The sequence below is a fragment of the Hyposmocoma kahamanoa genome, unplaced genomic scaffold, assembly GCF_003589595.1.
Source record: "Hyposmocoma kahamanoa isolate Upper Pololo Valley unplaced genomic scaffold, ASM358959v1 102, whole genome shotgun sequence".
Classification (NCBI taxonomy): domain Eukaryota; kingdom Metazoa; phylum Arthropoda; class Insecta; order Lepidoptera; family Cosmopterigidae; genus Hyposmocoma; species Hyposmocoma kahamanoa.
Genome location: NW_020653337.1, coordinates 13,893,735 through 13,907,631, shown reverse-complemented (window position 1 = coordinate 13,907,631; position 13,897 = coordinate 13,893,735). Strand labels below are relative to the sequence as shown.

Below are 13,897 nucleotides of genomic sequence, written 5' to 3'. Positions count from 1 at the left end.
ACAGGGCGCGATTGGCTATATAAAGGCTTGTTTAACCTCAGTAGCACATTCTATCGACAGACTTCCTGAGGGATACGGTAAGTCAAAGAGTTTAATTTAATAAAGCTAATTTCGTCGGCATTCTTTTTTATTCTCATTGACCTGCAAGTAATTACTTTCATTTCGAGTTTAAGCCTAATGCGCTTTTTTTTTTTCAAATCATACTCACTTATTTCCAACCTATAATGCACTCTACGTTCTTGTCAATTCACACGCAGGAATTCACACTGTGGACGGTCTTATTGTAAGTGGAAAAGAGGTAATTTTATATCCAGATTGAAATTATGACGTGCTGTTGTCCTTACCTAAGTAAATCTATCTATAATCGTAAATCATGACAAGTACCTATATAAATAGAAACTTATAAAAACTGGTAGAAACCAGCAGTCCCGCGTCACAGGTTTCTTTTAATTTGTAGCTTCTGTATTAAGTTCCATTAGTAGCAGTAGAGCTCTTTGTGAAAAGCCTTACCTTACCTATTTCTGCCGCCAAGTAGTAATGATAGCTTTACTGTGTTTCGGTTTTGAAAGGTAAGGGTGCTGTTGAAATTACAGGCACATGCGACTTGTCAACATATCGTTTCAGGGTGTAGGGCGCAGTGGCAGTACCCCTCAGATCTTTGCAATTTAAAACTCTGAGACACACTATAACTGTCATGGATACCACTTACCACCATGCCTATGATTTATTCGTTTATTTGTCATGTCGCTTGTACTCATTAAAAAAAGTTGTTTTTAAATATTCGTCTTTGAGCAAGTTTGAGATTTAGTGTATTTGTTAATTTTAATGTATTCTGAATCTTACATTGCATTGCATTACATTCTGAGTCTTACATTGTCGAATGAAATTTATTGTTTGTTATTGTTGTGGTTGCAAGGGTTCGCTTGCATTCCATTCCACGGCAATGTAAATTGATCCATATGGGCTATGGCAGAATATAAGCGAGGGCTCCAAGTGGATGACTGTTGTCTCTGCCCGATGCGAATAACGCGTATAAAAGTATGAATGTATCTATAATTTATTGTTGTTGACACAGACCATTAAACATGTTTATTTTATTACTAATTTATATTTCCCTTTTCTATTATATTGCTCGTTAAAAAAGCAGTATTGATTTATTAACTTTCTTTTGTCGTAACTAGTTGCTTCCGGGGCGGTACAATGCGCGGCTTCACGATGATAGCGTTGGTGTGGACTCTTGCACTGCTGGTGTTAGTTCGGTGCGGAAATGGCGCCAGTTTATATCACATGGCCGAGGATGGCGAAGACATTAGGCCCCGTCTCTCATGTAGAGACTATGGCCTGTACCACAGAAACGCGCGCGCCGACGATGCCTTTGATGACTATGGACACTTGCGCTTTGGCCGCTCTGATGACTGACGATCAACCATCAAGAACAGACGTATATCTTCACAAACTCGGCTAAGCGACCATGTGTCACCACGCAAGTACAAGTAATAATGTAAATATATTTTATACTTCAGTAATTTTATGTACACGAGATAGAACAGTATTTGAATGAAATTGTGTGTGAAGTATTAGTGGCTGGTATAATATTTCACATTAAAAATTGTATTCACGTGATAAAAGTGTAATAATATTAAATTAACGTTTAGCTGAATACTCAAGGCCTTTCATTTTTAACCAACTTGAAAGAAAAGAAGAAAGAGAAAGAGGTTCTCAATTCGACAATATTTCGACATTTGTGAACTTATTTCGATGATACTTTTTTGTCGGAAAGGGGGTACCTCAGTAGTGGCCCCATTTAAATTTGAAGAAAATATTCCACCTCTAAGGGTGTCAAATTAGAAGATGAATCCGGATTGATTTCACCCACTTTTCGATAAGTGATTTCAATAAAACTTGACAAACAGATAGAAGATTCCACAAACTTTGAGGTCGATTTTTTTATAAAAAAAATTATAATTTCTTTGTTACTAAAGATAATATGTAATACACTAATATTACAGGACGACAATTAAAAATACATTAGGTATTATTCGTCAATATTTTAATGAATAATATAACCAATAAATACATTTGACAACAGTTATTTATTGCAATAAATTGTTACATTTTACATTAATTTTATCTTAAACTGGGTACCATAATTATTTAATTTTTAAATGTAAATACCTACTTAATTTTAGATCACTGTTAAGGCATTTTTTCTATGGCTTATAACCGTGTCATTAACTAATATATTAAAATATAATATTCAACTTTTGCCGTTATATTATAATCAAATAACATAATTTCATTTCACAATAGTAACACTTTCTAACGTTCTTTAAGGCAATGTTTTTTATGTTGCAATTTGTCATTGAGGACGGAAGCTAAATAGAGTGTACAATTTAGTTGTGCCCAATAGAACGGGCACAACCAAACTAATTTTATAAATGCGTAAGTAACTCTGTACGCAAGCCTATACCGCTCCTAGAAATAGATGAGTCCTAGGAGAAGGACATAGGCTTCATTACACAAATAAATCTTAAAGGGGGTGAAATAGGGGATACAAGATTGTAGTAGGCTACACGAAGTATTTATTCTACGCAGACGAAGACGCGGGCACTTAGAAAACCCTAATTAATAGATCACAAATAACCGATATTTGTTTCGCACACATAGTTTCGGTAATGCATATAATTTGCACGCCTCGTGGAGGAATGGTATAAATGGAGTTATGTCAAAAATGTTTATTGCTCCATTAGATACAGAAAAATATAACCCACATCCTCTCCAATTCTTGTAACTCTGTCTACAATATTAGTCGATAGATTTACAAGAATTGGAGAGGATGTGAGTTATATTTTTCTGTATCTAATGGAGCAATAAACGTTTTTGACGTAACTCTACTTATGCCATTCTTCTATGGGGGGTGCGAATGAGTAAAGTCGGATTTATAGTCATTGAGTACAGCTGCATTTTTAAATGAACTTTTAACTTAATGCATTTTTAGTTTATAGACCTGTACGCTCTCCGTCTACAATAAATTTTAAATTAGTGCGAGAATATCGAATAGTATCATTGTGATTTGTAATATTTTCTCTACTATAGGTAGCCGCAAATCTAAGCAAAATTTTATTCGTATTGTATTATTAGTCATATATTTCGTTGTATTGGTTATACGGATGAATGCGGACAAAGAATGCAGATCGAGATGTTGGATTATGAATTGATATTACAATTACTTATTTCTCATTTCTTTCATGACATGGCCATGCTATGTCGATTATGTGCAATAAAATAACTTTACAGAAAACTATTACTATCTCTTTCGTTTCCTTTCATTTGAAAATAGCAAATTGCAATTCTGTCTGTCAATTAGTTTTAGTAAAATGCACATTAAAACGGCACCTGGTTTGCTTACCGTCCATAAAAATAATCATATTAGGCACACGTCATATCACTACACTATGATTAAATTAATCATGAGACTAGTTAGTTTTTTCTTATCCTAATGTATTAATAATATTTATACCTACGGAGAACTTTAACACACGAATGGTTATTAATTGTACTTGGTCAAAATGAAGCGTATTTGAAAGAATATCTTTGAATTTGTAGAACTCCTAATAACCAATGCCATTACTGGTGATTCTACGCAAAATTTTGAAACCAAATTAATATAAGTAATCATTCTTACAGTTTTCGTCATTTTAAAATAACTAAATAGAAAAATTTAATAGATTTAGAAATCTACGAATCGAATTGACACCGATGTGTTAAAACTTTATGAATGATTTATCCATACAATTTAACTTCACTAAAGAAATTAAATGTTTTGCGAATGATAAGAATGTCTGCGACCAAATTACCGTGTTTTACACTTTTGCATAAATTGAGTATTTGATATTGTAAAGTAGTTTTTCATTAGTGTCACTTCATCACTTTGCTTTGTGTCTCAAATGATGTCTCTCTTCTGTGTGTTTCCCAGTAGAGCCTGCAAAATCAAATTTTAATAAGATCTAAATTATAATACACTTGTCAACTTCAGTAATGTAATTACTAATTATTGTCATAAAATAACTGATGCACCTTAGAAATATGTGAAGAGCTTAAGATGAGAAATGAAACTATTTTTTATTTAGTTTCATTTTATTTTTCCGGATTTAAACCGCGTATATTTGTTTTTTCAAACAAACCGACGTTTCGGGCCCTTTACAGGTCCCATGGTCACGGTTGACAGTCAACCGTACTGTGCCTCTACCACGAGATTACAGTGACAGTTATCGCTAGCGACCGCGTAAAATTTTTGTGTACAAAATTTGTTGCTTCTTGTAACCGCTAAGGACGCTGTATAATTTGCCGTACAAAATTGTGAAGTAATTTACGCGTTTGCTAGCGGCGCAGTAAACTCGTGGTAGAGGCACTTGTCTTATTATACTATAGTATTAGTGACGCCTGTCAAGAATACTGTTATGGCCAATAGTCGGAAAAATGTGTTCATCATATGTAGACATAGCTACAAGGAGCGACATAGAGTTGTTCTTCTTCTTGTCGAGTAAATGCCACAAAGCAGTAGAAATCCTGTGTTATATTTCTTTGTAAATTTCAATGATGCTATATAAAAAATGCAGTACATAATTGACAGCCTTGTTGCCGTTCCATCAATGCTATTATACGTACGGAACGCGGTGCGGTATCTAAAGCTAGGGATAGTGACCGTGAATAGGGCGGATAGTGACCATTCTCGTTACATTTTATTCTCTGCTTTGGTAAAAGGTCAGTTATCCGCATTTTTTACATGACACCATTAGAATTACTTTAAAATCCAACTTCGACTTTCTAGGTCAGTAGTTTTGTCTTAAGATGCAGTACAACCTCCGAACATCTCCGGAAATTCGGTATTCGAAAAATTAATCAATTAATATTTGGTGGTTTTAACAAGTATGTCGCTCCTTGTAGCTATATTTAAACATGTATCCATATATATGGAACACTTTTTTCCGACTAATGGTTATGGCAAATAATCTAACGTTCATAGGGTGATGGCACTAATGATCGACATTTTAAAGGAAGTGTGTCTTTAAACTTGAAATAAACTTTTTGTTTTTGAACATGCAGGGCTATTATTAAAATACTAACAACCTCGCAGGACTATATGACTAATATAAACAACAACTTTTGTTACAAAACATAATAAATTTACCAAAAATAAACTTTTAAGTTTTTGTTGTATTTGAGACTTTTTAGATCTGTATTTGGTAGAATAAGTTTAAACGTGCAAGCGTCCTCCGCGACGACTCCCACCCCCGTCCTACATAGAATTATTACTAGCGATGGGCGAGTCGAGTTATTTAACTCAGTTAGCTCGAGTTACTCCAAAACGAGTCAACTCGAGTAACTTTTTCATGAACTCGAGCTAACTCGGTTGATCCGCCCCGCCCACCGCCGAACCGAATACTTCATTCAAACAGTGCGCCGGTGACCTTCAGTGCACGCTCAAGTCGCGAGCAATGGGCGAGTCGAGTTATTTAACTCGAGTTACTCCCACAACGAATCAACTCGAGCTACATTTTGTGAACTCGAGGTAGCTCGGTTCGGTTCCCGCCGAATCGAATACTTTATTCATACTGCGCGTCGGCAATTCGTTCTCACTCGGTCGGTTCGGCGACCTTCGGAGCACGCTCGAGTCGCGGTCGGCCGGCCGATCGTGTCCAACTCGGGGAATCGTTGGTTCGAGTTCTACTCGCGACTCGCGGTAGCACACACCGAGTCGAGTTAACTCGAGTAACTCGTGTTGAAACAAATACAACTCGTCCCATCGCTAATTGTTACCGTTTAAAGCGATCTATTTAAATCTATTAATTTTTGTATGAAAGTACTCGTAAAACTTGATGAATTATTAAAAGTCATGGAACAAAAGTTGTTGTTTGTTATGTTAGTAATATAGTCTCGTGTGTTAGTATTTCAAAAATAACCCTATATATCAATAGTGAGAAGTTTATTTGATAGATATAATCCTCAAGAAAGATTATGCTGTAGTATGTTTCAAAAAAAGCTATTATAATTACTACTAAAAAAACCTAAACTAGAATTTCTCTAAATCTCCAGTAATCGACAATTTCCTAATTAATTAACCAGTAATCGACATTCACCAATAATAAGATGGATAGTCATCATCCAGTAATTGACATACAATTGGTAAGTACCAATAAGAAACGTGTTACTGTTATTGAAAATTTTTATTCTAAATCTTATTAAAATTCATTTGAAGAATGACGTCGAAAGATTGTCGGCCACTGGCGTCTACGCACTACCTTACCTTGTTGACAAAATTGACGATGGCAGTGGCGGGCTGCTCGGGCTCCAGCTCGGCGAATACGTGACACTGGTTATCCGCACCTTGCGACGCTCGCGCCACGAATGCAAAAATGCGCCTGCGCAATTAGTAAAAAAAATATTTTTACCTATTATGAAATGCATTATCAATTTTGTTTACTTATTTATTTTATTAAATGGGTAATTTTTAGTTTATTTTTCTCTACCTAATTTCGATGGCAACTTTTATTATTTAAATATTCCAGAATATTACAATGTAGTAGATATTGCTTAACATTCGAGTGAAATATTATTTATTTAATATTTCAGGTAAATATACTTCAATACTTAAATAATAAAAATTGTCATCGAAATTACGTAGAGAAAACTAGCCTGAAAATTACCTCAATTTCACTTTGTCTATGATAGTATCTAATTTGTCAGTTACATTTTATACCGACTTAAAACCTTAGTTATCTATCGTATCGTATGTTAGTTCCGTTCGAGGATTTTTTTATAATATCAAGTGACGAGACGAACAAGTCGTGCGCTTGATGGTAAGCCTGCAGTGCCACTCAGAGCTTTAAATCGCAAAATTCTTTCGATGCGGCTGGATTTGAATCGCCAACATTTTCGCCTAACGAGGGCTATCGCTCTCCCACCTGAGCTACGGAACAAGGCAGCAAACCTTACCAATTTCTCTATGTGCTTGCACATGGAACGAGTCAGCATCATAAGCAGAGTCTTCAAATCCTAAGATCTGCTGACTCGTTCCATAGCTCAGTTGGGAGAGCGATAGTCTGGGTTATGCGAAAGTGTCGCTGGTTCAAGTCAAGCCGTTTTTTAGTAGCAGTAGAACTCCTTGTGCGAGTTCGTCCAGGGAAGTACTGTCACCTTACCTATTTCTGCCGCCAAGCAGTAATGTGAGCATTATTGCGTTCCGGTTTGGAAGGTGCTGGTGAAATACAGGCACATGGGACTTGGCAAATGTATCAGGGTGACGGGCGCAGTGGCAGTGCCCGTCAAATCTTCGCGATAAAAAGCTCTAAGTGGCACTGCAACTACTATGGACAGGCTTGTCGCTTACCTCCCGGCGCACGACTTGTTCGCCCCCTCGCTTAGTATCACAAAAAAAACCGGATCGAAAAAAAATTTGTTTGAGTTTGTTCGACCTTTTTATTAATTTTATTAAAACTTTTTGTCTGCCAAGTCGGATATTGTAGTATTTGTTAATTCGCTTTTGGATATCAAAAGGTTCTACTAACTTTTCTGTCTGTGTTCCATTATCGATGTAGACGTAGCGGCGTTCATCAGGGTCGATGCCGGCGTGAGATACGCCGCTAGCAGGATAGTGCCGTCGGAAAAACAGCTTTCGCGCAGAATCGGTCAGCGTTATGCCACCGCCGAATACTTTGAAGTGGACTACATGTGCTGGAGCCTGGAACATTGACTTTTAATTTAGAAACTGATATTTAACGTCGTTTTTTAATTTTTTTCTTCTATAAATAGTACCAACTATCAAGGTTCGTTAACCGTTGTTCGGAGACCAAAAATCAGTATTTATATTAATAGCACCTGATGTTTGTTTTGAAGCATTTTTTGATCACAATATCTTATCACTTTGCAAAGAGTTTGAAATACAATGGTCTTATTTTATTCTTAAAAACGTACACTTATAGTTTATATTGGTTTAAAAATAAAAACCTGGAACTAAGTACCTATATATGGCGACCTCCGTAATCGCGTGGCTTTCACACCGGTTTTCATGGTGTTGCCCGAAGAGATCTGAGATCCCGGGTTCGATCCCCGGCCGGGTCAATACAGTAAAACTAATTTTTCTATATTGTTTCGGATCTGGATGTTTGTGGTAGCGTCGTTGTTTCCGATTTCCATAACACAAGCCTTTAGTTACTTTGAGATCAAAGCAACGTATATTTTTATATGTATGACACACAAGAGACAGGTCTTTTGACAGTACGGGTACTAAAATTCGTAGTGTGCTCAAAGGCTTACCTTTTTCTTTAAGACGTTGTGCACAGCTCTTTTAACAGCCGCCGGTCCAGTAAGGGCTTCTGTGTTCTCGCAGCCTAAAAGCAGCACGTGGCATGCCGCGCCCGTTGCAAGCAACGTCCGTGCCGCCGCGTTCGCACTGCCTCCCGGCCACGGATCTCTGATAATACAAGTAGTAGTTTTGTTACGCCAAGCATACAGAAAAAAGAAGTAAAGAAATAATCAGACGATAGAAAGGCAAACTATAGAACGCGGTTTATAAAGGTTTGTTCTTTAGTCTTACTTGTCAGGCAATCGCAGGGGCAGCGGTAATGCGAGTGGCGTGACGGTATGTTGGTAGACAAGAGCCGAGAGCGAGGTAAAGACGGGCTCGTCGGGACAGCCGCGCAGGCGCACGCCGCGAGTCGCCGGCTCCACGAGGAAGTGGCGCACGCCATTGCCAGCTCGCACTGCTAGCCCGAACGCGCCCGGGAACGAGTTCGAGTCGCGGACGATGAACGACCCTTCTTCGAGTGGTAGGAGAGCTGACACCGCTAAGAAAACAATGTTTACAATACTTTAATAGTGCAATTACCAATACCACAAGCACCAATTGATCTTTGATTTAATTGAATTAACTGCCTCCGTGGCCGAACGGTTAGGTTAGTTAGTTGGCCACGCAGAGGTCCCAGGTTCGATTCCCGGGCCGGTAGAAATATTTGTATGACCTACATTTATTTCTCTCGTGAGTTTGGGTGTAATTTGTGGTTGTCTATGTGTGCGTCCATGGCATCCGCGACACAGGGTTTCCCTAGTGCGGGGCTATGTTGAGTGTGTGCGTTATTATTATTATTATTATTTATTCAAGTAAAGCTATTAAAAAGAAGTGAGTACAGACCATCGTCTCGCGAGATGTTGGGCTTGTACCAATAGTGCGAGGTGTCCTTGGCGAAGCGCACGCGGTCGGGTGCAACATGTTGCGGCTCGCCGCCAACGCTCGAGCTCCGCGACCCGCAGCTGCCGTTGTAGATACGGTATTCCGACTCGGGGCTGCCTTCGCGCTCTTTTCTGTTAAACAAGATCCCTCGATTATAAAGTAGAAATCAAGTACATATATTATCGTCACGCTTGTCTCCCACCGGGGTAAGCAGAGACTATGAAATTCCATAGTCTCTGCCTGCCTAGCTACTACTAGTGGAATTCCACTTACTACTCTCCTGACAAACCTCCTTCGCCTCCTTCACTCCCATCAATCTCTTCATACATGCCCTTTTATTCTTGGTTCTTTTAACGCCGCCTTTAATAAGGACATCCTCAATCTGAGATACGTGTGGCGCACTATAAGTTTCCGAAATTAATAAGAAGAAAATATTATAAATAGTAAGAAATGAATTTATTGTTTCTCTAAATATTCTGCGTTATCGTTAATGCACTTTTTCATAAGAATGAACCAATTTTGAAAACGTTTATGCCACTCCTCCGTGACAATCTCTGAAACATATTTTTCATACTCTTCGACAGCCTGTTCAGGTGATGAAAATCGTTCTTAAAAAAAAGGGTTCTTAATTTTTGGAAATAAATAATAGTCACAAGGTACTAAGTCGAAACTGTATGCGGGATGGCTCATAAGGTCAACGTTGTTCACCTTCAAAAATTCATTTGTCTGTCTGGCCGTGTGAGAACTGGCATTATCGTGGTGCAAGATGATACGGCGTTTACGGTTATTTTTACGGAGTTTGTCAGTAACGTCCGGCAAACAAATGGTCGTGTACCAATCACTATTCACGGTACAAGGATACTCCAAAGCAACAGTAGCCACGTGTCCAGTTTTATTAAAAAAAGAAGCAGTCATTCGCTTAGCGGTACTTTGCACGCGCGTCACTTTGGTTGGTTTTTGCTCATCTCGAAAGACCCATACACTCAATTGCTGCTTTGTTTTGGGATCGTAACTATAAATCCATGTTTCGTCACCTGTTTCTATATCCCACACCAAATTTGACGCCCCTTTGTTGAATCTAGTAAGCATGGCATTGTACCAAGTGACGCGATCCATTTTTTGAGCCTCAGTCAAATTGTGTGGGATCCACCGAGAGCACAGCTTTTTCACACCCAAATGTTTGTGTAGTATTGATTTTATTTGACTCATGCCTATGCCTAAAGATGCCCGAATCTCATGGTATGTCACATGCCTGTCTGTTTTGGTCATACGGCGCACAGCATCGATGTTTTTGTTGTTGACAGCAGTGGACGGGCGACCATCACGGAATTCGTCACTGAGATTCACACGACCGCGTTTGAATTCTGCAAACCAGCTATAAATAGTCGTCTTCAAAATCAGTTTGAAGTCGAGTAAAGTTCATAGAAAATCATACTACGAAAATTTTCACGAGTTAAATCGATGGTGATGTAGACAACCAATTTCTAAAATGACGCCACAATGTAAAAAAAAGTGTCAGTCAGATTCATCAGTTCAGATCAGTCAGAAATATTGTTTATGTAAGTGGCTAGTTGCGGAAACTTATGGTGCGCCCTATATATGTTCGCCGAGGTCTACCTCTCCCCACACTTCATTCCACATTCGCTCTAAAAATTTGTACCGTCAATCTACCAACATTCATTCTTTCTACATGACCAAACCATCGAATCTATCCTTAACACTACATCATCTGTCATACTCAACTTTGTAATATTACAAGGCAACCGAAACCTGAACCGACAATCTAGTCAAAATGGCTTGGAAAAAATTGTTTTTAGAACAATTAAGTACTCATTGATGTAGCCCCGGTCTGGTAAACAGTTGTTGGTTCGAATCCAGGCGGATGACGGAATTTTTCTTGCGTTTATTCGATCTTTGTAGAAATTTCACAAAAAACATATGAATGCCATTATTAGTAAAAATATTATAATATTGAATAAAATAAATATTGAAATTAAGCATTATGTATGCTTTACACCACCAGTGGCTATTTTTTTATAATACCAAGTGACGGGACGAACCAGTCGTGCACCTCGGTAAGCGACACGCCTATCCATAACAATTGCAGTGCCACTCAGAGCTTAGTGAACAGTTTTGGTGACATTATAGGCACATGGGACTTGTCAACTTATGTCTCAGAGTGACGGGCGCAGTGGCAATGCTCCTCAAATCTTTGCGATTTAAATCTCTGCGTCGCACTGCAACTGTTACGGATATGCGTGTGGGTTATCACCAAGTGCATGACTTGGTCACTTAATATTATAAAAACAAAAGCTTTAAATCGCAAAAATCTTAGGGGCACTGCCACTGCGCCCGTCACCCTGAGACATAAGTTGACAAATCCCATGTGCCTGAAATTTCACCAGCACCTTTAGCCTTCAAAATTGGAACATAGTAATGCTCACATTACAGTTTGGCGACAGAAATAGGTATGGTGGCAGTACTTCCCTGGATGAACTCTTTCACAGGAGCTCTACTGCTATATACTCGAAGTCAGCTTAATGTGAACTACTGGAAAAACCGCTCATTTTCACGTAATTGTGAAAAGGTCAGTTTGAATTTCCTACTGTGTTCTATTGTTTAAACAGCAAGATTATGAAAGAAAAGCAGTATACGAACCTGGTGACAGGCGGCGATCGCGGTGGGCGTGCGTTTAGCGACGGCGTGGGCGTGGGCGGATATGGCGTCCGCGGGTGCGTCGGGAACAGCGGCGTGCCAGACCGAGACTCGCGCGACCAACTCTCCGACCGTTCGCGGATCTGCAATACCATTCATTATTACTCATACTGCTCTCCTTGTCATAACTATTTAAATTTCGGTATCTTTCGAGTTATTGGCTAAATTTAATGACTAATTTCGTTGGTAGCATCTTTAAACCTTTCCCCTGAAAAGTTGTCATTTTGCTCATGTGGCTTTATTAGGTGCGAAATATTGCTCGCCCATGTCGTTTTATATGAGAACTAGTTACTGTCTTGTCTGATCAGTCAATCAAGCGCCTTGTATCAAGTGCCTTGATATCGCGTACTCAGAATAAACTTTAGTTATTGTTTTGAGGTACGTTTGTCAATTCGACTGTATTTTTGTGTGTATATGTTACGCGGTTACTACTTACGACATTTGAGAAATGATTTTAATGATTATGTTTTGATACATGGGTATCAAATCTGAGGTGGTGGCACTGCACATTTCAATTCAAACCCACCATTAAGGTGGTGGGTATCTTATTCAAATTTGAAGAAAATGTTTCACTTGTAAAGGGCAAATTAGGGGATGAATCCGATTTATTGGCTTTCACCCACTTTCCGTTAACCGATTTCAATGAAACTTGGCAAATATGTGTAATTCCACAAACATTTGAGGTCGTATTTTTTATTTAATAAAAAAATGTAAATAATATAGTTATTATCGGTGACTATTTTATGTATTTTATTATTTCGTATCATTGAATAATGATATGAATTTAAAACGACAATTTCTGTACTCGTATCTTAGAAGATATTGCTCGGTTTGGTGTTTAAGTTTACCCTCATCCAGCAATTACTAATATTTGCATGAAATTTACCAGGTTACTACACTAATTACCTGATCGTACAGTAGGAATATTTTTCTAATATGAGTACTAGAGCAATGATATTAACTCTGTGGCACTACTCAGAACACTCAGACTAGAACAACTTTAGAAAAATTTGTGCCTATCAAGATCAAAATAAAAAAAAATATTCCATAGGTAAAAATCAATTTACAATTGAAAACGTAATTTTTTAAGCTACTGCTCATTAACTATCCTGACTTCCCTGAGAAGACCGAGCAAGAATTTCTAGTGCTCTTTTGAAATAAACTTAAATGCTACGGAATATACTTTTCATGAAATATGTGCAGAATCTAGAGCCATATCATCTTTCTATACATCTTTATCTAACATATAGTCTTTTTTTGTAATTTTGTCAATTAAATACTTTTAATGTTAGTTTTTCGCTCACAAACCGTTGTCACCGAAAATATCAAGTTCTTACGTTGTTTAGTTCAAAAGAGAAAGAGTGAACTTACACTAACGGTGTCGTTGTTAATGGAGTCAGCAAGAGACAGCAAACCAGGCGCAGGAGTGCCTGACGGCGTGCTCGATGCACTCCACTCGCGCGTTGTCATCTTCTCGAACATGAATTTCCTAGATGAGGTCCTGTTGGTAATAATTGTGCGTATAGTACTAAGCTTTATTTAGTTTTATTTATCGACTTCTTAGGTTTTCGCGATTGTTACACATAGGAATAGTTTTATTTCTCATCTTAATTTTTTTCCTTATCAGCCGCTACTATCCCACCGCAGGGCCAAGGTCTCCATTCCCTTTCTTCACTAATCGCCATTTAACACCGCTACAGGTCAAAATCACATATAAGCATCTAACTCGTCACATATTCTCCTTCTAGATTTTCCACATGGTGGTCTTCTCATCTTAAGCTCTTTATGTTCACAAATTCTCTACTTGAATAGCTGTTTTTAGCAGTCGTAATAAGTGGTAGAACCTCTCTATAAATTTGTATAAGTTGACAAAAATTATGTTGAAGGTCTATATATATTTATTAAATATCGTTCAAAACTATTACTATTACGACGTAACTGAATAACATTCAC

General features: G+C 38.0%; 1 protein-coding gene across 8 annotated transcripts in view; it reads right to left on the bottom strand.

The window, feature by feature from the left end:
• Positions 1 to 2,951: 2,951 nt before the first annotated feature.
• The window catches only part of LOC113237168 (tensin), a 136,230-nt gene continuing 125,284 nt past the window's right edge, over positions 2,952 to 13,897 (bottom strand). For all 8 annotated transcript variants that reach the window (XM_026473493.1, XM_026473484.1, XM_026473512.1 and 5 more), the window contains 8 exons: positions 13,316 to 13,445; positions 11,888 to 12,027; positions 9,191 to 9,360; positions 8,597 to 8,846; positions 8,317 to 8,473; positions 7,569 to 7,741; positions 6,308 to 6,422; positions 2,952 to 3,982 (listed from right to left, as the gene is read on the bottom strand). In XM_026473493.1, the coding sequence (XP_026329278.1) occupies positions 3,944 to 3,982; positions 6,308 to 6,422; positions 7,569 to 7,741; positions 8,317 to 8,473; positions 8,597 to 8,846; positions 9,191 to 9,360; positions 11,888 to 12,027; positions 13,316 to 13,445 (1,174 nt within the window). In that variant the 3' untranslated portion in view covers positions 2,952 to 3,943. The remainder of the gene's footprint in view (positions 3,983 to 6,307; positions 6,423 to 7,568; positions 7,742 to 8,316; positions 8,474 to 8,596; positions 8,847 to 9,190; positions 9,361 to 11,887; positions 12,028 to 13,315; positions 13,446 to 13,897) is intronic.